At 40.6% G+C, this 22,492-nt stretch overlaps 1 protein-coding gene across 3 annotated transcripts in view; it reads left to right on the top strand.

Moving 5' to 3' along the window:
* Positions 1-18,810, top strand: part of Cntnap2 (contactin associated protein 2) — a 2,025,293-nt gene extending 2,006,483 nt beyond the window's left edge. For all 3 annotated transcript variants that reach the window (XM_010638580.2, XM_033764477.1, XM_019209676.2), the window contains 2 exons: positions 13,551-13,631; positions 16,617-18,810. In XM_010638580.2, the coding sequence (XP_010636882.1) occupies positions 13,551-13,631; positions 16,617-16,816 (281 nt within the window). In that variant the 3' untranslated portion in view covers positions 16,817-18,810. The remainder of the gene's footprint in view (positions 1-13,550; positions 13,632-16,616) is intronic.
* The last annotated feature ends 3,682 nt before the right edge of the window (positions 18,811-22,492 follow it).

Raw genomic sequence — 22,492 nt, 5'->3', positions numbered from 1 at the left:
TTTCCTCTGCTGCTCTCTCTCTTTGCCTTCTCTTCCCATAGATTTTGCCCCCATTCAGATTGGAGCCCAGTCCAGCTTTGATCTCCATCATACACTCTCCACCCCCACCCCAACTGCACAGCACTCAGAGGTGCATTTTCCAGGTCTGGAGCTGGCAATCATCTCAGCCATTAACCTCAGTCATGTGGCTGCCTAAGTGCAGGGGGGCACAGCCGCACCGTTGCTATGGTGACTTTTTTGTTGATGGCAGTCACATTGTGCATTTTTGCCTCATTCTGGTGCCACAGGAATGTCAGAAGAATGCAACAATCTGAGATCCTTGCTCCCTGCCACCCCCATCCCTGTGTCCCTGAATCTCACACAATTGTCTCTTCCAGCTCCCTGTCTCTGAGCTGCAGGGCTACCTGGGGAACACAGCACCCTCCACATCTCCAAATAATGCATCACTTTCTTTGTGGTATTAGGATTGAACACAGAGCCTTTGCCCTGAACTACATCCCCAGCTCCTTTCTCCTTTTTTATTTTAGGATAAGCTCTCACTATATTGACCAGGCTGGGCTCCAACTTGTGGTCCTCCTACCTCAGTCTTACAAGGCGCTGGGATTACGGGCTTGTGCCACTGTACCTAACTGTGGCCTCACTTCTTTTGCTGACCCATTAGTCTCAAAGACTGCTGGAGGAATCCCTAGCTGTAAGTTCTCCCCAAGGGATACGCGGCCAGTCACGACCTAGAAATGCCAGTTCCACTTTGGTGGAAAATCAGAGCCTTGACTCCCAAACTTGTAGAAACGTCCAGAGGAAGTGTGAGGCTTGCTACTCTGTGCCTTCTGGCACAAAACCCCCATGTAAATACTGACAAATAAATAATAAATCGCTTCCCACCTTTGAGATCTTTGGCTGATTCTACATGCTATGTGGAGACTACTCAGAAATGTCTAAAGACAGGGTAGATTATTGATCCTGCTGCTCAGTTTTTCCCCAGGAACAACCATGAAAGGCTTTTTTAAAAAATTTAAATCTATTGTATGTTGAAGTAGAAGGGTGCATAAAAAATGAGTATGAATATGAGGTGTAGTTATTTTAAACACAAAGGATAAGGTGAGTCACTTGGAAAATCTTCCTTAGGAAAAGCTAAGCATGGTTCTCTATCATTTACTTGGGAATTTTAACTTTTAGAATCCTGAAAAGACTACAAATGAAACTAATAGCATCTTAAATTTTTAAGTGACTTCGTTTGCTAAAATTCTTTCTATGCATGATTTTGTTCAATCCTGACAGTGCCCATGTGAAGTAGGCTAAGTGGACCTTATTAGCCATATTTTAAAGATAACGAAAATGTCTCCCAAGAAAACAAATGCATTCCTTGCCCCTGTAATGGTTTCACCAACCTTGACTGTGCATTAGAGCTACCAGAGGAACTGATCCCCAGCCCAAACTTAGGGTATAGGCAGTATTATGACTTGGTCCAAAGGACACAGAAAGCAGCACTGTGTAAGATCCAACTACCCTCACCTCTGGCTTAGTACATTTTCCTAATAAAAAGTTGGAATTTAAACCTAGGAATTCCAGTTCTTCACTCTGAGCCATGTGGTGTTCCTTTAGATGTTACCCTGAAAGCTGGAATCATACATAATTTGCCTACCTGCAGGTGAAATCTCTGCTACTAAATATATATTTTCCACATGGAATAAATCATCCCCGAGCTGCTAGAGCCAGTTAAACTTTTCTCTTTCACACTCTGGGTATGATCGGGAACCAGGACAACGCTGCGTTGCTGTGCTGGAGTTTGTCACACTCTCTTTACAATGACCTGACGCAGTAGCAGGGAGGACTCTGTGGGACAATGGAGGGCAACTTTAATAACCAAAGGTAATTTGTTTCCACAAAGTTCTGTTTGGCAACCTTGAGCCTTTCCACCTATCAACAAACAAAGACAATTGTCTTTTGAGAGCTACAATTATTTCAAGAAGAAACCAGTTCAAAAGATAAGGGAAATGTATTTAGCATGGGGCTTTTCTATTCTGTTTTCTGAAGTCAGCTTTCTTGGAAGAAGAAATGTTGTCTTGGGATTGGAATCATAAATTTTCACTTGTACTAATGCAGCTCAAAAGAGTATTTCAAAACCAACAGCCCAAGAGGGCATTGATAAAAGACTTAATATATGCACAGAATTAATTTTTAAAAGCACTCTAGGTTTGTGGACTGTCCCCTCTGGTAGACTACTCAGTGGAACCAGAGTCGGTGAGCAGTCTTCAGTCCATCCTCAGTGTACCTTTCTGGAAACGTGGGGGTAAAAAGGACCAGTTTCACATTTCCATGCAGTAACAGTTACAACCTGAACATCTCACAAGTATGGGCAGAGCCCGTGTCCAGAGAGCAGGAATGTGTTCGTTGTCTCAGACTGCAGCCAGCACCTTCTTCCAGCTGAGACTTGAAGATTGCTTCAGAAGATTCGTGTATTTTCAAGTGCATTTTATTATTCACTCTTTTGAAAGACAGGCGACGATGACAAAAATCAATCAGTGATACCCAGCTGTTTCCAAGAGAACTATCGCTGGTCCAGTGAAGGCCCTTGGATTTCCTGGGATGTGCACAGAGTAGAAGTGAGCAGGGATGCTCACTGTACGCTTGCCTGGTTCCTAACACGATGCCATGTGCCTCCATTTCTACACATGATGCTCATCTCCTGAGTAGGTTTTAGATGACAGAAGTGTGATTTTCATCAAGCTCCCAACCATAAGTCCAGGATATCGCAAGCCTTTTTGGATACCTGAAGAATGTCCTGTGGATGTATTTCTTAGCCCCAGATTAAGTAGGCTTCGTCTACTGGAAAGGCTGAAATACAGCTGGAACCCTTTCCATGTAGATCTTGGGTGTACTCACTGAGACTGCTTTCTTCTTCCTATCTTTCATTATTTTCTCAACTACCCTCAAAAACTGAAGCCATTTCCATGATTCTGCAGACAACCAGTTCTTCCTACTCTGCTTGCTGACAAGAAAACCATAATTTCTATTAGCTGAGACTCCTTTATGAGTGCACTCAGTGCTCCTTGTACATCCGGGTCATTTCATAAAGCCATAGACAAGCAATGTGTTAGTGTATTTGACATCCCATAATATGCCTGTATGGCCTATATGGCTGTCCTCTGTGCTGAGTAGTGTGCTCTGTCACTATGCAACCCCTTCCTGTGCAAGAAACAGCAGCAAGGAGATAAAAAAATCCTTTCCACAAAAAGCAAATATATACACACTAGAAAAGTAAAAATCAAAGTTTAAAAAAATATATCTATTTTCTCCCACATATGCCTTTGAATTTATCAGTATACTGAGCTTGGCGGTACACACCTGCATCGGGAGTTGGAGGGTCGTGAGGCCACATAGTACATTCAAGGCCAGCCTGAATGTATAGTGAGATCTTATCTCAAAAAAGTAAGAGAGGGAGAAAGGAGCCAGGGAGGGGGAGGAGGAAGGGAAGGAGGCAGAGGCTGCTCCAGTGTTTTCCCTCCCCGACACACTTTTTTTTAAAAAACCAATTTATATATTTGTTTTGAACCAGGGAAGGTATATAGGAGGACACACCTAAGAGAGTCATTTATTAAACTCCTTATCTGTTTTCTCTTCAACTACTCTTAATATAGATTAGTAATAAAAACCCACTTTTACACTCAAAATACTGAAAAATCACAATCAGAAACTAAAGCTATATTCCTAGTATAATTTTCACAACATAAAAAAGAAATAGAGCTGAAGGAAGTGGAACCATGGGGCATCCTGGCATGCAAATCATTAAAAGCACAGGTGATTCCACCAAGACAAAAACAAAAAAAGACAAGATTTTCAGAAGGAATTATTTCATTGCCCTCCCAGGTACCACATTAAATTGAAACACACACACACAAGGACAGCTGGAGATGGGAACTACCAAGGGTCTCAATTAAAGTTCTTCAGCTCAAAGGGAGCTACAGAACCAAGCCCTGTGGCACCTGTTTGGAACCCCAGGCCCACCGGACCAGCTCAGCCTGAGTCTGCACTGTAAGGAGACACACACCACCACCACCCCGCCCAGTGATTTGCAGCCCCAAGCCAGAGCTCTCAAATCACTTTGCTTCCCCACTGAGACACAGCTGACTGAGGGACAGAGGAAGAAAAGCCCAGCAGAGGTACAGTTACTTTGATCCCAGGGTGACACAGGGTAGAGGTTCCTTTACCATGACATCCACAGCCCTATTTATGTAGGGAGTGGCAGCGCCCTGCGCAGGGTGTAATTCAGAAAGAGAAACAGAAACCCCTAGACAAGGGTTTAAGTGGCACTTCCCAAATTTATCTTTTTCCCCCAGTTCAAGGGGCTTCATCTTGTACTTCTGTTAACATCAACAAATATCTAGTGGCAGGGAGGGAGAAAAGTGAGGACAACCCTCAACAAAGAATGACATGTTAATAAGAAAATTCAACGCTGCTCGATGTGGCAGCTCTGAGGCTCTCTGATCTACACATGCACGGCTTGTCCAAACAGGTGTGGTGGCTCACACCTGGAATCCCAACCGTCAGGGAAGCTGAGGCAGGAGGATCATCCTGGGCAATTTAGCAACTTAGTGAGACCCTGTCTCAAAATAAAAATAAGAGAAGGGGTAGTTCAGTTCAAAGGCCCTGCATTCAACCCTCAGTACTGGAGCAAAAGAAAAGAAAAACCAAAAAGGCCAGGGATGAAGCTCAGTGCAAAGATCCTGGGTTCAATTTCCAGTGCCCCCATCAAAAAGGGGTGGGGGATGCTTGCAGAGGAACTTGAATGAGGAACTCAGAGATCACGTTCTGGTTACCCTGACACCTACCAACACAGGACTTTGACTTAGTCACCATTCATCCCCGGTTTTCAACTACTGTACTGAGATACAGAGAGAGGTTGCAAGGCTCAGGAACCTGTAGAAAGCAGCTATAACAATCTGATCCACAAATGCCCTCATTATTCTATAATAACTTGGACAGTTGATTTATAAACACTTATACTAAAACAATTTCCTCACCTGAGAAATAATAAGACTTATTATTTGTCTAATATGAAATAGACACCATTTATCTTGGTTTATTTTATGGGATGCAAAGCCTCAGCATCTATCAATAATGAGTCATTTCCAATTAAAAATACTTATTTACAGTTCATCAAACAGAAGAATGCAGCCGTGCTAGCCCAATCTAGGGATATCAGTCTTTTTCTTGAAAGGCAATTGAGACAATCCAGAAGTTTGCTAAGAAATGGATGAAAGAAGGATGCATAATGAAATCAATTGCTCGTTCAATTATTTTGTATTAAAGTTGATATTTTCTTAATAATCACAACATACAGCAGATGATACAAGCATGTTAATTCTATTTCTTTTCACTTAATTCACCTAATTCTTTTGGTCACTGGATCCTGGACAGTCATGCAAGAGGCTACCTCTCTCCTGCAAGGCTTAACTGCTCAGGTCTGAAGCCAAAACTTCAAAGTCACTTCGCCCTTTGAAATTAGAAATTCTGGCTTTATTTAGAAACTGGAGTGAAGGTTGGAGATATAAAAATGATCACATTGGTTCAGGAGCACATTTTTTTTCTGTGTATGCAAAAACCTTCAGATTCTGAGAAATTTCTTCTTCCTGAAAATCCGATCATCAGCCTTCTCTATAAAATAAAACAATATTTCTTATATCCTCAGCATCAGAGTCAGTAGCCATTTGTCTTTATAATGATTTTTCAAAATACCAGTCAATCATGAATGGCTAAAACAAATTAATTGAGAAAAATCATTTTCAGCTATGTAATTCAGCTTCTAAGAGAGGAGAAAGTGAAATGAAACAAAGAAGCTGGGGGAAAGCTGGGCATATATATAAGAACAAGGGCCCTGCTGAGAAAATAGTGTTGCAATTTAAATTAAATTATAATTAATAGCAGCAATTTTGTTGAAGTGTCTCAGATTATCACTTTCAGTACTGAAGCTCCAGTGGTTTCCATGGAGATTTTTTCTCTCCATGTCAGAGCCAATCTAATTTTTTTTTTTTTTTGTCTCTGATATATGACAACCTGAAGCTTTTAGTGCTTTTATTTTGAGGGGTTTTTTGTCAGGTAATCTCAATTTATTTTTATGTGCACTCAAATGTGTTTTTTTGCAATTGGTTTCTGAGCCTAAAGTCTCCAATTTTCCGTATTTTGAAACTTGGTACATAACAAGGAATTAGAGGCTCAAGAATTCCAGTCTCTTCTTAATACTCTGTTCTCACAACTGTCTTTTTAAGTCTGTTTCTAGTACTTAAGTAACGGCCTAGAAACTTCTTTTATTGATTTTTCACATTCTATAAGTGCAATCAAAATTGCATTATGACAATAATATTTTAAACCGTAATTTGCACTTTTGCTGGTCCTGTGATGGTGTCTTGATTATGTGATGGCCTAAGAGTATTTCTACTATAGTGGTAACCATTTCCTCTATACTGTTTCAGCCCAGCAGGGGTTCCAGAGGCAGAAGCAGCATTTTCTGCTCTTCTACAGTGTTTGGGGGGGGGGTCCTCAGACTTTCAGGTTGTACAACCAATACTGCCATCCTGTGGAATCTTCCTTTGTCAGATAAAGCAAGCTCGGCTTTTGAAGAAAGGCAGATACAGTCAGAAGCTGTTTGCTGTTAAAAGGCTTTTGTCTGCAGCCCAGCAACCACAGAGAAAAGAGCAGGACTTGGTTGATTGGCTGCCTTAAGACCACACACTGATGTGGGTCATCTGATAGAACAGACGGAGCCCTTCTCATCCAGGACGACACCAAGTGTTTAGTGGTTTCTAGAACCAACTTCTCTGATTCAGATCCTGACTGCACCACTTGCTGATCAAATGAACTCAAATGTTTACACTTCCAAAATGAGATAATTGTGCCAACCTCATAGGTTTTCCATGCGGACCTAAGGAGTTAACACATGAAAAGGACTTATGGGTGAGGCTATTATTATTTCCTAAACAGACTACTCTCAATTTCTTTCTTTTTTTTTTTTTTTTTTTTTTTTTTTTTTTTTGTGGTACTGGGGATCGAACTCAGGGCTTTGTGCTTGTGAGGCAAGTGACGGAACCACTGTGTTAAATCCCCGGCTACTCTCAAAATTTGAAGTCATGTTAACTTATTTTTGGTACTCCATAGTAAAAGGAAAACTTCTATTCTGATTCCACCACTACTAACTACTTGTTTTGCCACTTTTGCAACGTTGCTTTTGAAAGTTGTAAGTTGTGCCATGTCACAGAACTATAGGTTTGGACAGGGCATGAGAGAGTTCATATGTGAGGAAACTAGAGCCCCAGCAATGACTTATTTAATGTAATCCTAGAATTTAGAGGTTGTATTAGTCAGCTTTCCCATTGCTGGGACAAAATACCCAATACCCACAACTTATAGGAGCAGGAGTTTATTTGGCTAAGGTTTCCAAGGGTTAAATCCAGGGGGAGCGGGCTGCAAAAGAGAAACAGCATGGTGGAAGGACCTTACAGAGGAAAGCTGATCACCCCATGGCAGCCAAGAAGAAGAAAGAGAGGAGAGGAGCCAGGAACAAAAATATACCCTTCCAGATCCTGCTCCCAGTGACCAAGCTCTTTCAACAAGGCCCAGCGTCCTAACACCACATTCAGCTGTGAACTCATCAATGGATTAACCCACTGATATGTATAGTGTTCCCATGATCCAGTCACCTTCCAACACATGGGACTTTGGGGGGACATTTCAGATCCAAACCACAACAGAGCTTTCCCATTCACACATATAAACAACCTACAGGGTGATCTGGAGCGTTGTCGTTTAACATTGGAGTTCAGAACTTGTCCCTGGCATCATCTGACAGTCCCCATTCTCTCAGTTGTTAAGGACCCCTTGCTCATCCATGCCTAGCACACAGCTGTAGGAGGTGCTAAAGGGTCTGTCATCTTGCTTTTATGGTGAAGTCTTTAAAGAATGTAGTAGAGGGAAGAGAGAAAGACTTTTAGAAAGGGAATAAAACAGTCATATTTTCTACTCTTTGGAGTAGACTGATCTTCTATAGCTGTATAACTATCAGGAGCAGCTTCTACTATACCTGCTCGGACAAAATATACTTCATTATTATTTCCTGGTTTTTTTTTCCCCAACCTGAAAATAGAGGAAGGGGAAAAGGGGAAGTACACTATAAGAAACTCTCAGGTTGCTTCTCACATGGAAGGCAAAGACGTGGAAAGGTGACCATGTATCAGTATGGGTATGACTGGGTATGGGGGGGGCTTGTCTGTGGGTAAGGAAGGCAGCCATGCATATGTGACAGGCTCTGAAGACTTAGCCAGGCTGTTAACCGAGTCCACTCCTAAAAGAATCTCTCATCATCAATTCCTCCAAAAATATGTCCTGCCTGGCCTGAGCTAGTCGAGGAAGTTGTAAGGAGACATGGCCTGTGACTCTACCACTGGAAATGACCAAATGAACAGGATTTGAGCAAGGGAAATGCACAGAAACACGTGCACTTCCACAAGACACTTGTCAAGCTGGAATGGCACCGTACTAGGTGATTATCACCATTTGGGGACCAGAAGAAATGTGTAATGCATGTAGTCTGTGCTTATCTGATGCAAGTGTTGGTTTGAGATTTGTTAATATTATCTATCTATCCTATTTTGAATTAACACCCCAAGTTTGGACCTACTCACAATATTTCTGAATATATAGATTCCTTGCCAGTCTAAGACCCCTAAAACTGTTCATCTCTCCCAAAAATCTGTTTTGGGGCACATGGGTATTACCAGAACAATAGACAAGTGTCATGAGGGAGCTCGGCCATCCATGTCTCAGCCTCGTTTCTTTGTCACCATATTCTCTACATGAATTTCCAAGAGGATGTTGGTGCCCAGGGGAAAGGACAGCTACAATGAAATATATCTATTAAAATAGAAATTGCTCTGATTGCCAGAATAAAATAGCTTTGCCTCAAGGGAGAAAGCATTCGCATGCATTAAGACAACCAAGTGTATGTTATAAAATAAAGCTATGAAAACAAGGTTGTTCATGAAAAAAAAAATCCTGCCCTTGGATTTCATAAGTGTTCCTGTTGACCTGAGGATTTACCACTAATGGTCTTCTAACAATATCCAAAGTACAGGGGACAAAGAATTATGAAAATTATTTTCTATATTTAATGTGTTCCTTTCCTGTGTTGGAAAGAATAAGAATCCTGTCTTGCTTTGAGGTTTTAGTTGAGAGTGCGTAGCTGACTTTTAAAATTATGTCAGATAAATATGAGAAAATGAAAAAATGGAAATGAAGTGTTTGTAAAGGGGCAGATGGGGAGGGGTAAAGGGAGGGCAGGGACAAGGGGAAAAAAATGAGAACCAAGACCTGTCATGTAAAAGTACAAGATCCCAATAATGAATATAACAGTACTGTATACCTTAAATGTACCAATAAACTTGAGGGAAAAAAATAATAAATAAATAAAATTTTAAAAATAAAATTATACCAGATAAAATTATGGAAGACTGTTATTAAAGAGGCTTCATAAATGTTTACGCAACCCTAAATAAACTGATTTTAATTAGACTAGTCAATGAATATCTATTTCACCCTTTCTACTGTACTATTAATGTCTGGAACTCAAATAGAATTAAGGTTGGCCCCTGGCTTTAAGACGACAGCTACCATGAAAGAAACAATAAGTAAGACTATACCCATTGAAGAGAGGCTAACCACTTAATTAAAAGACTGGCTGATGTCTTCAGCAAAGAGGTAAGATCTGATGGACAGGGAAAGGTAAGCGAGTTGTCTGGATGGAGAGCAAAGATGTGTTAGCTGGAAGCATCATGAAGTTGTGAAAAAGTGGTCCCAAGAGGGAAAAGACAGGAGAGAAATTCAGCCCAGGGAGGCCTCCTTCCCCATGCCAAGGAGTCTGGATGCAAACCAAAAGCATCCATCCTAACGTTCTCCTCTGGCTCCGGCCATCCTCCTCCTGTCACTTCTGGTCACTTCTTCTACTACCTTATAACTAAAAGGACCTGGGTAGAGGCCCTCAGTGTACATAAGTATCAGTGTTTTCCTGAAGTTTTGTGGCCAAGGATACCATACCTGAAAGCAGGCTTCGGAGTAGAGGGAAATCATGCTGTGGTCCCCTGGCCATATCACCTGCGACAGAAAAGGAACACATGCTAGGATTATGAGTATCACACAGTTGAATAATAAGAAAACCACCACAGTGATGTTTTGCTGCCATACTTCATCTGTTTGTAGGTTCATATTATTTAAAGAAGGTCAAGAGCTTTCTATGTTTATCAAAAAGAGATGAGAAATAAGACCCACACACAAAGTATTCAGATGTCCTTTGGATAGACAACTCAGTGTGGCCAAAACAAAACAAATTTTTCTCCCCATTCCCCAGAAGGGCTCTTCTCCTATGAGCTCCACATGAGCTAAACTGTCTGAAAGCTGAGATCTCCTCAACACCAGTCTCTTCCTAGCCCTCAAGCCAGGAAGATCACTGACTTTGGAATTATCTCTTCCTGTTTTTATCCAACCAAGCTACTTATAGGTTTGATAAGTTTTTAGAAGGACATGGACTAAACAATGATCAGAGAAGATTATTTACAACATCAAAAAGCCTGAAAAATGCAATAGAGAAGCGCAGGGAGGGTGCAAGCTTTCATCCTTGAAAAGCAGCTCTGAGTGTTTGAAGGGTGTCTAGAGCCAGGAAATTATATGCACTACTAAGTAAATCTTACTGCCTCGTGGTTGTGTGAGTCATATGATTTACAGTGTGGAAGCCACGAAGTATTTCATGCAATGTTCTGTGACTGGAGAAAATTCTTAATTCACACCACCCCCAATTAGTGACTCTCACTACATAAACCAAACTCTTCCACAGTGCATGCAATGAACAAGTCACGTGGGACCAGGAAAATTCCTGGTAATACAACTTTTTGCCTATTTTATTGCTCATCCTGTCTAGTTAGAGTAGGGTCTGACATGAAGTAGCTATTCCTCAAAGTGAAAGAATGTATCATAGCTATTAAATAACACTTCTCTAGAGGGAAGACTCGGGTTTAAAGAAGAAAGCCGAGTTTTCTTCCTATTACGTTTTTATGCAAACCAGTTATATTCACATAGCATAAATATGTGACCAGTTTAATAGCAGGCAGTAAGCCTGTAAATGAAAGAGCTTTGCCTTCCTGGGCTGACATTTGGAATTTTGAATGTGTATATAGCCATGCTGTCTAGCCCACAAAATCCCAAAGGGGAATAAGAGAGTGAGCTAAGGGGAGAGTAGCTAACCAGACTGTACTTTAGTGTTTCCCAACCACCCAGGTTTAGAGTTGGACCAATGAAAACAAATGAATAACACCAAAAGTCTCTTTTTGCATTGACTAATTAAAGATTTGGGAAACTATGGAAGGTCCTAAGGAATCTGAGTTAAATTTCCTTTCATTTGCACCATTTCTTAGCATCTGTGGTGCTAAGCAGTCTTAAAGTCTGAAAGATAGTAATGATTGAAATAATTTAGCATTTATGCAACTAGGGAAGAATAATTCCTCTGGCCCTAAGTATGAAAATCAAGTGTAAAAGAGAAAGAGTTAAACTGCAAGTGCTGGTAGAATCTGAAATCTCCCTTTTTGGTAGCACCCTCTTTTTTTTTTCTTTCTTCCCCCACCCCTCCGTACTGCTGAGTGAACCCAGGGCTTCTGGGCTACATGCCCAGCCCCTTCCCTTGTTGGAGACAGAGACTTGCTAAGTCATTAAGTTGCCAAGGCTGAACTCGAATTTGTGATTGTTCTGCCTCAGACTCCCAAAGTACTGGGATGACAGAGAGTTGCTAGATTTCTAGGTGAACAGGAGGAGAAAGGGTTCTACTCACTTTTATCATTGTCCTAGAGTTACCTGGTGGTCTATAGCTAGGAATAAATTCATCCTAGAAAAATGAGTCTTTGGTGATTTTCCCTGAATCGTAACAAACTATTTTCTTGGTGTATACACCTTTAATTATACCAGGTCTCTACTTTTAAAGTATTTTGCACAATGAATTGGCATCATCCAGCAGCCAGGGGTCTGCTTTGTACTAAGAAGCTGCTCCCAGAAAGATTTACCATCACTTCTCAAACTGAAGTCTCAGAGGTGCAAAGTAGCCTTTGCATTTGCTTGTGTCGATTATAATAAAAGCTCTGCTAACCAACATAAAGACATCAGCACCTGTACACTCGGTGTGCATGAAATTTGTGGTGCCCTAGAGAAACATATAAATTTAACACAAGTGATTCTTGGTTTTAATAATAGGGAAAGAAATAGGCTGGAGGATATAGCTCAGTGGTTCTGCCGCCTGCCTCACAAGTACAAGGTCCTGAGTTCAATCCCCAGTACTAAAAAAAAGAAAGAAAGAAAGAGAAAGTTTTTTAGGCCATTCATATTCTTCTCAGTGTCTATGAAATTTTACCCCTTACAGATTCTTGAAGTGTAGTGTTTCATTAGAGCCATGTAAAATATTTGCTTGAAGAAGTAATTACTTCTTAAGCAATGCTGCCCCTGTACAAAGCTGTCTTGCAGACATACCCAGTGCTACCCACTGGGAGTGAGATAAAGGTGGATGGGGAGCAGATGTGAGCCAAATGTAAGGTGATGGAACAATTGGCCTTCCATGTCCATCCACAGACATCCTGCATCTGCAGGTGCAACCAACTGCAGCCCGAAAATGTTTTTTAAAAAACTGTCTCTGTTCAGAGTTTTGCCTCTTATTATTCTCTAAGCAATGCTGTATAAGGACTGTTTGCATACCATTTACAATGTAGTAGGTATTACACAGGATCCACAGATTCCTTGAGATTATGTAAATTTGCAGGAGGATATGTGAAGCTTCTATGTGCCCAGGTAACATAAAGACCACAAGCATCAGGGCTGGGCATTTAGCTCAGTGGTTCTGGCGACTGCCTCACAAGCACAAGGACCTGAGTTCGATCCCCAGTATGAAAAAAAAAAAAAAAAAGAACACAAGCATCCACAGCTTCAGTGTCCAACAGGTGGACTAGCCTGGAACCAATCCTGGCAAATGCCAAGGGCCAGGATATTCTAAAAGTGAACTTGTCTATTGGTGGGACAGAGGCAAGTCAGCTGCAGTCACACTGGGATTCTCCAGTATTTCCCCAAGTGAGCCACTGTGTGTACCTATTGAGTTTCCCCAAAAATGAGAACTAACAACCTTGAACATTAGAGATCAAAAATGCTAGCTCAAGGGCCAGGGATTTAGCTCAGTGGTTCTGCCACCCGCCTTGTGAGTGCAAGGTCCTGAGTTCAATCCCCAGTACGAAAACAAAAATGCTAGCTCTAGTCAGCCTATCCTGGCCTTAGCTTCCCTTACAGAGTGGCCACCCAAGTAAGAGAATAATAAGGTATAATCTGCATGATGCTGGCCATCACCATAGTAACAACCAGTTAAGGCTTATTTTCTATTTAAGTCTTATTTTGGGGGAAGCCCAGTAAGCCTTCTGCAAAAAGGAGCTGTAAGATTGTCTGGGGTTGGTCATATATTTGACTCTTCACTTCTTTCTCTACAGCCAGTGCTGATTTTCCGTATAACCCAGGACAAGGCCAAGCTATAAGAAATGGAGTCAACAGAAACTCAGCCATCATTGGAGGTAGGTGATATATGAAATGAGTTTTCATGTGGCTACTCACTTGTGGAAAGTAATGATTTTCAATCAAATAGTATCCCTGGGGAGAAAAGAACTATCTGTATTCTTATGTTATTCATCTTAGCATTGAAATGTGACATAAAATTGTGAAATATAAAGTGGAGAAATTGTGATTAATGGAACCTGGCTACTTTTTCATGCTGACTTGTAAAAAACAAGTGTGGCCATGGTGAGCTAGACAGAGTGTGAATATTTAAGTCGGCAGTAATGGCAACAGCTAGGATATTTCTTTATCCTCTACACTTTTTGCTAGCGTCCTCTTGTATCCCAAATGATCCAAGACAGCTTACTATAAAAATGAGGAGGAATTTGCCAGTCTGATTTCAGATATCTTAGTAAATTTATCAGAAAGTTAATAAGCCAGAACACTTGAAATATTCTAGTTTTTTTCTTCTCACCATGGACAGCTGGAGAAAAGCTTGGCTCTCCTACTATAGTTCCTAGTGTATGGATCAGTCTGGAAGCCCTGTTCCCCAGTGCCTGTTTCTGTCTCTTTTTCTAAGTTCAAAAAGATGTTTCTGGCCTCTGTGGTATAGCTAATACTGTGAACTAGGTCAAGAATTTTAAACTCAGCTCATTGGCGTGGCTTAATCAATACGCTTCTTTTTCACAGGAAGAAAGTAGATATCTATAAGAAATATATGACTATAAAATTTAAAAAAACACTTGTAAGATGCTTTAATCACATTTTCTAAGCCAGGTATAATCTCATGAAGAGCCTTATCCTTGTTGCTTTTTGCTTTTTAAAAGTCAACAGTTAAAACATATTATGCACCTATAAATGCAACAGATCAATGACTTTGGACAAAGGCTTCACCCCTCACCACCCCCACCATGACAGAACCTTCCTATAACTCCAAAAAGACCTCTTTTGCCATTTGGGAGTTCATCTTGCCCTTGCCTCACTCCAAACCAAGGCAGCCTTTAGTTCGCTTTTTGTCAGTATAGATTAGTTCTGCCTCCTTCAGCATGTCATAACTGGAATCATACAGTGTGTCTTTGGTTGTGCCTCTGTCCTGCATATTTCTGAGCACCAGCGACATTGATGCCTCTATCAATAATCCATTTATTTTTCTTGCTAAATTGCAGTCCATTCAATGGATGCACTATAATTCATTTTATCCACTTATCTGTTGATAAATTGTTGGTTTGTTTCCAGAGCTGCGCTATTATAAATAAAGCTGCTATGAATATTCTGGTGCAAGTCATATGTGAACATAAATTTTAATTACTCTTTTCAATTCCTGATGTTATAGATAGGGAATATTGAACTTTATTCAAAATTTCCATATATATTTTCCATCCCACAGTCTGTATCTGGGAGGTCAAGTTGCTCCACAATCTGGCCAACTCTTGGTATTGTCGATCTTTTTGTTTAGCCACTCTTGTGGTTGAATAGTGGAACGTGAATCTCCGTACTTTTAATGTGCATGATCTGATCACTAGTAATGTTGAGGGTATTTTCATGTGCCTATTGCCATGAGTTAGTGACTATTTAAATCTTTCTCTGTTTTTAAAATCAGACTGTTTGACTTCTTGCTAATGAATTGTCAGAGTTCTTTTAATATTCTGGATACAAGTCCTTTGTTAGACATAGGCATTATAAATATTTCCTCCCAATCTGTGGCTTATTAGCAAATTTGACTTTGGTTGTCCAGGCCTTGTACAGTCTTACTGATTTTCTGTTTCATTTTTCTATCAGTTACAAGCAGAAGGGTGTTGAAATGTCCAACTATACTTGTGAATTGGTTAAACTCTCTTAGGCTGTCAGTTTTTGCATCTTATTCTGTACTTATCTCAAATGTGCACACATTTGGAGTCATGATCTTCCTGTGATAAATTAAATGTTTTGTCATTATGAAGTGTTCTTTACTCCTCCTAATAACCTTATCCTTTGTCTCATTAATATAGCTACTCCAGCTTACTTATGAGTAGTGTTTGCGTAAGTTCTTATCTACTAGTTCCAGTATTTCTGTCATTTCTGAATATCCTTATAATTAACCAATTTTTCTCCTGGTTGGATGACAGTTTCCTACTTATTGCATATGTGGTGATATTTTCTTTTTATGATAGACATTATTAATTTCCCACTGAGTCTGGAGGTTTTATGGTCTTTCTTTAATGAGTACTGAGATTTTTTTTCTGGCAAGCAATTAAGTCACTTGCAGCTTGATAATTTTAGTCTTGTTTTAAAGCTACTTAAGGGTAAATCTTGAGTAGCCTTTACTCTTGATCTACTTAAGCAAACCATTCAGTGAGGTCTCATCATTGTGGTTGGTTAGAATTCAACATCTCCCAGCTCTGTGTGAGCTCTGGAAATGTTCTTGTCACTGCTATGTCATTATTCTTTGCCTGGCCCTGTGGAATTTCATCCTGTACATGCACGTATTAGCATTCAGTCATAGATTCAAAGGGACAGATTATTGAAGTTCTTTCTATTTACAGTGCTCTCCCCCCCATTAATCCCCCCTCCTCTTCCTCTTTCTCCACCCCTTCTTCCTCCTCCCCCTTCTGGCCTAGGGAAACCACTCACTGTATTTTTTAGTGTGTACTATCCCTCCTTACACTACTCTCCAGAAATTGCTGCCAGTTAGCAAAGTATGGAAAGTTACCGTTCCTCTTATTCGCCCTCTTTTCTCAGGTGCCATGTGTCTGTTCTACCTGTTTTCCGAGGTCTGAAAGCTGACATTTTACACATTTTGTCCAGTATTTTAGTTCCCTTTGGCAGGAAGACAAACTGCTCCCATGGGTCCTGTTACCTGTTTGTGGCTGGAAGCAGAAGCCTCCCTTCAATCTCCATTGTCTTGGTGGTTGCCGCTGTTTCCTGTGAGAGAGGACCCTGTGTGGGGCGCTGTGGTCTTATGGCGGAAGTGCCATGTGGGACCTGTACAAGATCTGTCTAACCCTGATTCCTCTCCCTGTGCCCAGGGGTCATCGCTGTGGTAATCTTCACCATCCTGTGCACCTTGGTCTTCCTCATCCGGTACATGTTTCGTCACAAGGGCACCTACCACACCAATGAGGCCAAGGGCGCCGAGTCAGCCGAGAGCGCAGACGCCGCCATCATGAACAACGACCCCAACTTCACAGAGACCATTGATGAAAGCAAAAAGGAATGGCTCATTTGAGGGGTGGCTGTTTGGCTGTGGGATAGGGAGGGGGTTCCAGGGAGGAGGGAAAAGGAACAAGAACACCCTGCTTCATACTCCTGAGCACATCCTTAAAATATCAGCACAAGCTGGGGAAGGCAAGCACCAGAATATTCCTGAGACTGATCACCACAAAAAAAAAAAAAAAAAAAAAAAAAACTTTTTAATATTTCTTTATAGCTGAGGTCCCCCCCTTCTGTATCAAAGCAAAATAATACAAAACATGCTTTTAGAGTCTAAGCGATGGTTGAAATTTGTAGGTAATATCTGTCTCATTTGTGCGTGTTTAGAGATGTTCGAAAACCCGTGGTAACAGGGCAAGTTTTCTACATTTTTAAGAGCCCTTAGATCGTGGATATTTTTTCTCGAGAAAAACTGAAGCACATCCATCCATACAGCCTCCAACATTCTCTTCCTTCTGCATAGAGTCAACTTTTAATGGGCTGCTGTAGTAACCAGTTTATGTTCATAGAATATTTCTTTTGGTGTCCTCTAAGTTGGAAAAGAGAAGAAAGGGGTAGGGAGAAACTATTCACTGATTTGCAAAAAAGACCTCAAGCAGGGCCTGACACCAGCTGTTGAAGGAAGAGTGTGTACTGACACCTGTCACAGCAACGTGACCAACACAGCTGGAGAGAATCATTAAAGGACCGGGGGAAGTAATATATATTGGGGTCATTGGTTTTCCTTTTTTCACCAAATTCTACAATATTGTTCCATATGTATAGTCTTAGATCTATTCAATATCTGTAACTATCAGCTACCATGCTGTGGTGACCAACTGTTACAAAGCATTTTTCCTCCATTTTATCTGCGGTACACCAGATGACATTACATATATATATGTATATGCACCTCAATAGAGAATTAGAGCCAGACGGTTTAATGTGTTTTCCTCTGTTTCTTTTATAGTTGTAGCAAATGTATGGACACTACCTAGTGTAGGTACAAGTTAGGTTGTGCTTGTTATTTTGCTTTAAATATGAAGTTTTTATGCCCCTGGGATAAAATCCTAGCAGAGAGAGTCCTCTAAGTGTCACAATACAGTAAAACCAAGTTATCATGGGTGTTAGTCTGGAATCATATGGGGGACGCTGCCATATTTTAAATCAGCTGCCCCACATGTCCTCCATCCAAAATAGATGCACTGCCATAATTCAGAGGTCTTCTGTGACAGACACATTTGAATCTCAAGTTCATCACAAACCTGATAATTGTTGCTTCTCACAGAATGGACATTCTAATCAATCACACCTCTTAGCTTAATAAGGTATCTTGGGCAATTTGTTCTGACAAAGAACTTGTTGTTCTTATTTTAAAATAATCAAATTTGTGTAAACAAATAAAGACAACACTTCTTACTGGACTATCCAAAAAAGAATTTAATTCATCCATTTTCAAAAACAATTACACAAAAGTTATCTCTACAATGACTACTATTTATGATCACTGTACTTTAGACCTCTTATACTTAAAAACTTTTTAAAAACTTTGTAGACTCCCAACATGTTGAGGAATTCTGTATGACTGTTCTTTCTCTTCTTAGAAGGGGTGAGATGAGGTTAATGAATTATGGATGCTATTTTTCTGATGGCCTGGCGCAATAACATGGAGATTCTGGTGTGTTAAGGTTACATATACATACTTTTCAGGATTTTCTGTACTTCTAATTTATTGGAAGATCTCAGTGTCTTGGTACTGGAAAACCTTATCCAGATCCACAAAGGTCCAGTGCACCCATACCTGATATGTTCCAAAGGGGAAAATGGACCAGTTCATTCCCCTTCAAGTCAAAGTAACAGGACAAAAGAAAATCCTGACACCCTTTTCCAATAGCTGGTTCACCATCGACACTCTCACGAACACCTTTAATCTTAAAAAATTTTGATCATTCTTCCAAGAACTGCATTTAAAGTAAAAAATTAAGGGCCGGGGATTTAGCTCAGCGGTTCGGTGGCCTGCCTTGCAAGTGCAAGGACAGGAGTTCAATCCCGGGTACCAAAATAAATAAATAAATAAATAAAGTGAAAACTTATTCAATGTGATGAAATACCAGAACAATATCATATTTACAAATGACATATTGAAAGCAAAAGCTGTTTCATTTCACCAAGGCAACCACCGTTCAGGGTTCTTTTATGTATTGTCAGATTGAAAAAACAAATTTTAAGCATTATAATGAAGATTATGAATTTCTAGTATTTTTAAACCTACTTTACAGTATTACTTTTGTATTTAACAGATAACGCCAGATGGAAATTTATTATTTCTTGCATTTCCCATGATAGCTATATTTTTTATGCATTACCTCTGCTCTTTTCCTTTCTTTCCAAAATGATTAGGTGATTATAGCTATCAAAAGCAAGCCCTGATAGGGAAATGTTCTCACATTTTCTTTCTCTTCCTTCTCTTCTTTTCTTCTTCCTGCCATAAAAGCTGAAAAATAAGATTCAACCTTTCTCTCACCAAATGTTCACCCCCCAGGGCACTGAGTGCCTAGAGGGGTTAGTGCTGCTGTCACATCACCATCAGTTAAGACAGAAAGACAGCTACATGACAGTTTCTTCCTCCGAAGGGGTTATAGTGTGGCCACGAGACAAAGCACAGAAAGTGGGGTAAGGCAGTAACTAACCTAACTGCCAAGTGAGTGCTGGAAATCTTGCCCTCTTTTGAGAACCATTGGCTCTACCTTCCCACATCTGATTACTGAGACCATATAGAGTACACTCTAAATGATAAATAATTTGATTATGTGAAGAAGAGGCAGTGACCCATTTTTCCGATTCCCTCCTTGACAGCTTAGCACAAGGAAACTTGAATCACCACATGATGTGACCCAACTCTGTCACTCAGCTCCCCCCAAATCTCAACAGCTTGTATCCCAGTGATAAATTATCAACCAAGCTCAAATGGGCCAGTGGAGGCCTCTTAAAGAAAAAAAAAAAAAAGGATGTTTTATTTCAGTGAACATTGATGGCTTATTTAGGGTTTGTGTGCCAGAAACATTCTCTGTAGAAGCAAGCATCTGTGTTCTTTTGAGAAGCTAAGAGTAGGGAACCTGGGGAGAATGAAAGTTAGTGTCATTTTGTGTTCTCAAACTATATATGCCACAGAGGTCCAGGACATAGAAGTGATTTTACTGTTGAATAACACTCAGGCATATCTTAGTATTTAAGAATATATTTCTCCTTCTTACCTTCAACCAACTGCTTTTAAAAAGAGAGAGACTTAGTGTGAAAGTTTTTAATGAAGAGCTAGGAACAAGGGTCAGGGAGCTCTTGGTGGAAATTGTCCTGTGGTACTTCATTGACAAATAAGAACACCCTACTAATAGGAGCAGGACTTCAGAGAAATTACTGGCATGAGCCAAAGAATGGATCTTAAAGTCACTGTTGAACATCTGTCAAGTAGCTGTCAAGCAGGCTGAGAGCTCAGCACAGACACAAACTCTAGAGAGTACTTTCAGGGAGCCCACACAAAAATGACGTGTTCAGGAAGTGTCAGGAAGAACTCCTATTTCTTTCTATGATAGGTTCTGTACTTTGCCACTCTTTTCTTTCTCCCCCTACCATACCATCACCTCCTTTTATGGTGTAAATGTTCATGGTCCCTGTACATCTCATGCCTTCAAACAATTAGCACTGAATTTGAACCTCATAACATTTCTCTTTTCCTTTCTCCATCCCATCAAGAAATTTCAAAAAACAAGGCATCAGTTGTTAAAGTGAATTGGCATCAGCCAGCCAATAATAGGTCCTAAATTGCTTTTCCCAGGAGAACCATCTGATCCTGAAATAGGTAAGAAACCAACCACTGTGTCCATAATTGATTTGGGCTAAAAATCATTGGGTACGTTTCTAAAATAATCTTTTGGTGAAAAATGGACCCCAAAAGTCAGCTGATAGAATACCAACTCTTTCTGTCTTCCAGACATGTTAAGAGTCCTGGCCAATTTGAAGTTCTATCCCCCTTTGCCTGATGTTTAACATGGAGCCGTTTTGCCTACATTACATGACAGTTGTGAGGTGCCATTGACTCCTATCTGCAGAGTACTTCAAAATCCAAGTCAAGGTCAAGGTCAGTGGGGCCAGTAGGAGACTAGCCTTCTGGTTGTTAAGTCACATCAAAAGAAAGCAGTGTGGCCACGTCCAGGAACATGGAAATTTAGAGAGTGTTGCTAAGTCATTCACCAGGTAGACTTCCTGGGAGCCAACCTATCAACACAGGGAGACACAACCCAGCCAAAAGCCAGGGAGATACCACGCAGCCAAAAGCCAGAGAAATTGGCTTTTTTAATGTGAATAAAGCCCTGAATTCCCACCTGGGCATGACCTACAGTTTACCTATTCTTACATGTGCCCCCAGTGCAATTAGACTTATGAATAAGCCAACACCAAGTATAAATGTGGCATTCTCATGTGGCCCCATGGCTCTGTGCCTGCACTACGCTTACTCTGCATGGTGATGTTGGAAACTCTAAAGTGCATTTGTCACACAGTGGTATTTAAACTCATCATCACTGAAACAGGAGAATCACAGTGAAAAGTTGGTTTTTATCTCCCACTGAGCAAAGACTAGCAGGAGGTGATAAAGAGCACACCTGTGGTAGTAAATGACCTGCATTTACAAGTTTACCTTCCAGATGAACGTGTGCAGTAAGAACAGGTCTACTAACAGGGTCTGCACCATTTCCAGGGCTCGGTTGACTTACAGGAGAGTATTGCTGGCTTCCAGGGGGGACTGTGCAAAATGGAGGTTCCTCCTGAGGAGGCCAGGAAACAGTTCTCAATGTTACTAACTCAAAGTATTATTTTGGCAATTTTTCTAATTTTTTCAGTGAGCATGGCAACCACAGCAGAGGTTAGAGCTGAAGAAAGCTGGGCTGAGTGTTCTTTCTGTAAAGTGGGGCAGGGCTCCATGCCTGTGAAATGACACAAAATTTCACTCTCTAAAAGCAACAGCATGTAAACTAGAATGAAAGAAGGAAATTATGTATGTATGCCTATTATTCTTTGTGAATGTCTTTCATTTATCTAAAATTATATTAGAAAAATAAAAAATTCAAAATAGTTTTAATTATCCTAAAAGTGATTCTTCGTGTTTTGTGCCACTCGAGTCTCTTAGAAGTCATTTTCCATCTTCAGCCAAGGTCAGCTCCAAGCACTAAAGCAGACATCGGCTGGGAATATAATCTTCCTAAAAGTTTTGGGGATGGGGTCGATCCTCAAAGATGGACCTTATTTGGAGACATCTGGGGAATAACCTTTTTTGTCACATATATTCTCCCAGTCCCATTCTTTGCAAAGTAGCTTAATGGACTCTGACTTGATCTTTTGGATTCCTTTACACACAGCTTGATAAAATGTGGTTTGATTGAAGTGACCTGCAGAATACACTGCAATCTGTATTCAGAAGTGACGAATTGCACTAGACAGTGGGCAAATGGATCCAAGCCAGTGAACTAAATATGAAGGTCTCAGGGTGCATCTGGGGACGGGAATCTTTCCAAGTGTGTCCCATATGCATTAAGAGCTATTCTCTTCTCCCACTTTGTGCTCTTCTATTACCAGTGGGAAGCCATTTCCTTTTAATCAAGTCTCATTGTGGCATCTGGATGTATACTAAGGAAGTTGGAGTTCCAGTTAAAAGTCCAAC

Source organism: Fukomys damarensis, unplaced genomic scaffold (genome assembly GCF_012274545.1).
Source record: "Fukomys damarensis isolate Sample0158 unplaced genomic scaffold, DMR_v1.0_HiC HiC_scaffold_16, whole genome shotgun sequence".
NCBI lineage: Eukaryota > Metazoa > Chordata > Mammalia > Rodentia > Bathyergidae > Fukomys > Fukomys damarensis.
The sequence above is the reverse complement of the archived record's forward strand: the minus strand, read 5'-3'. Positions and strand labels throughout refer to the sequence as shown.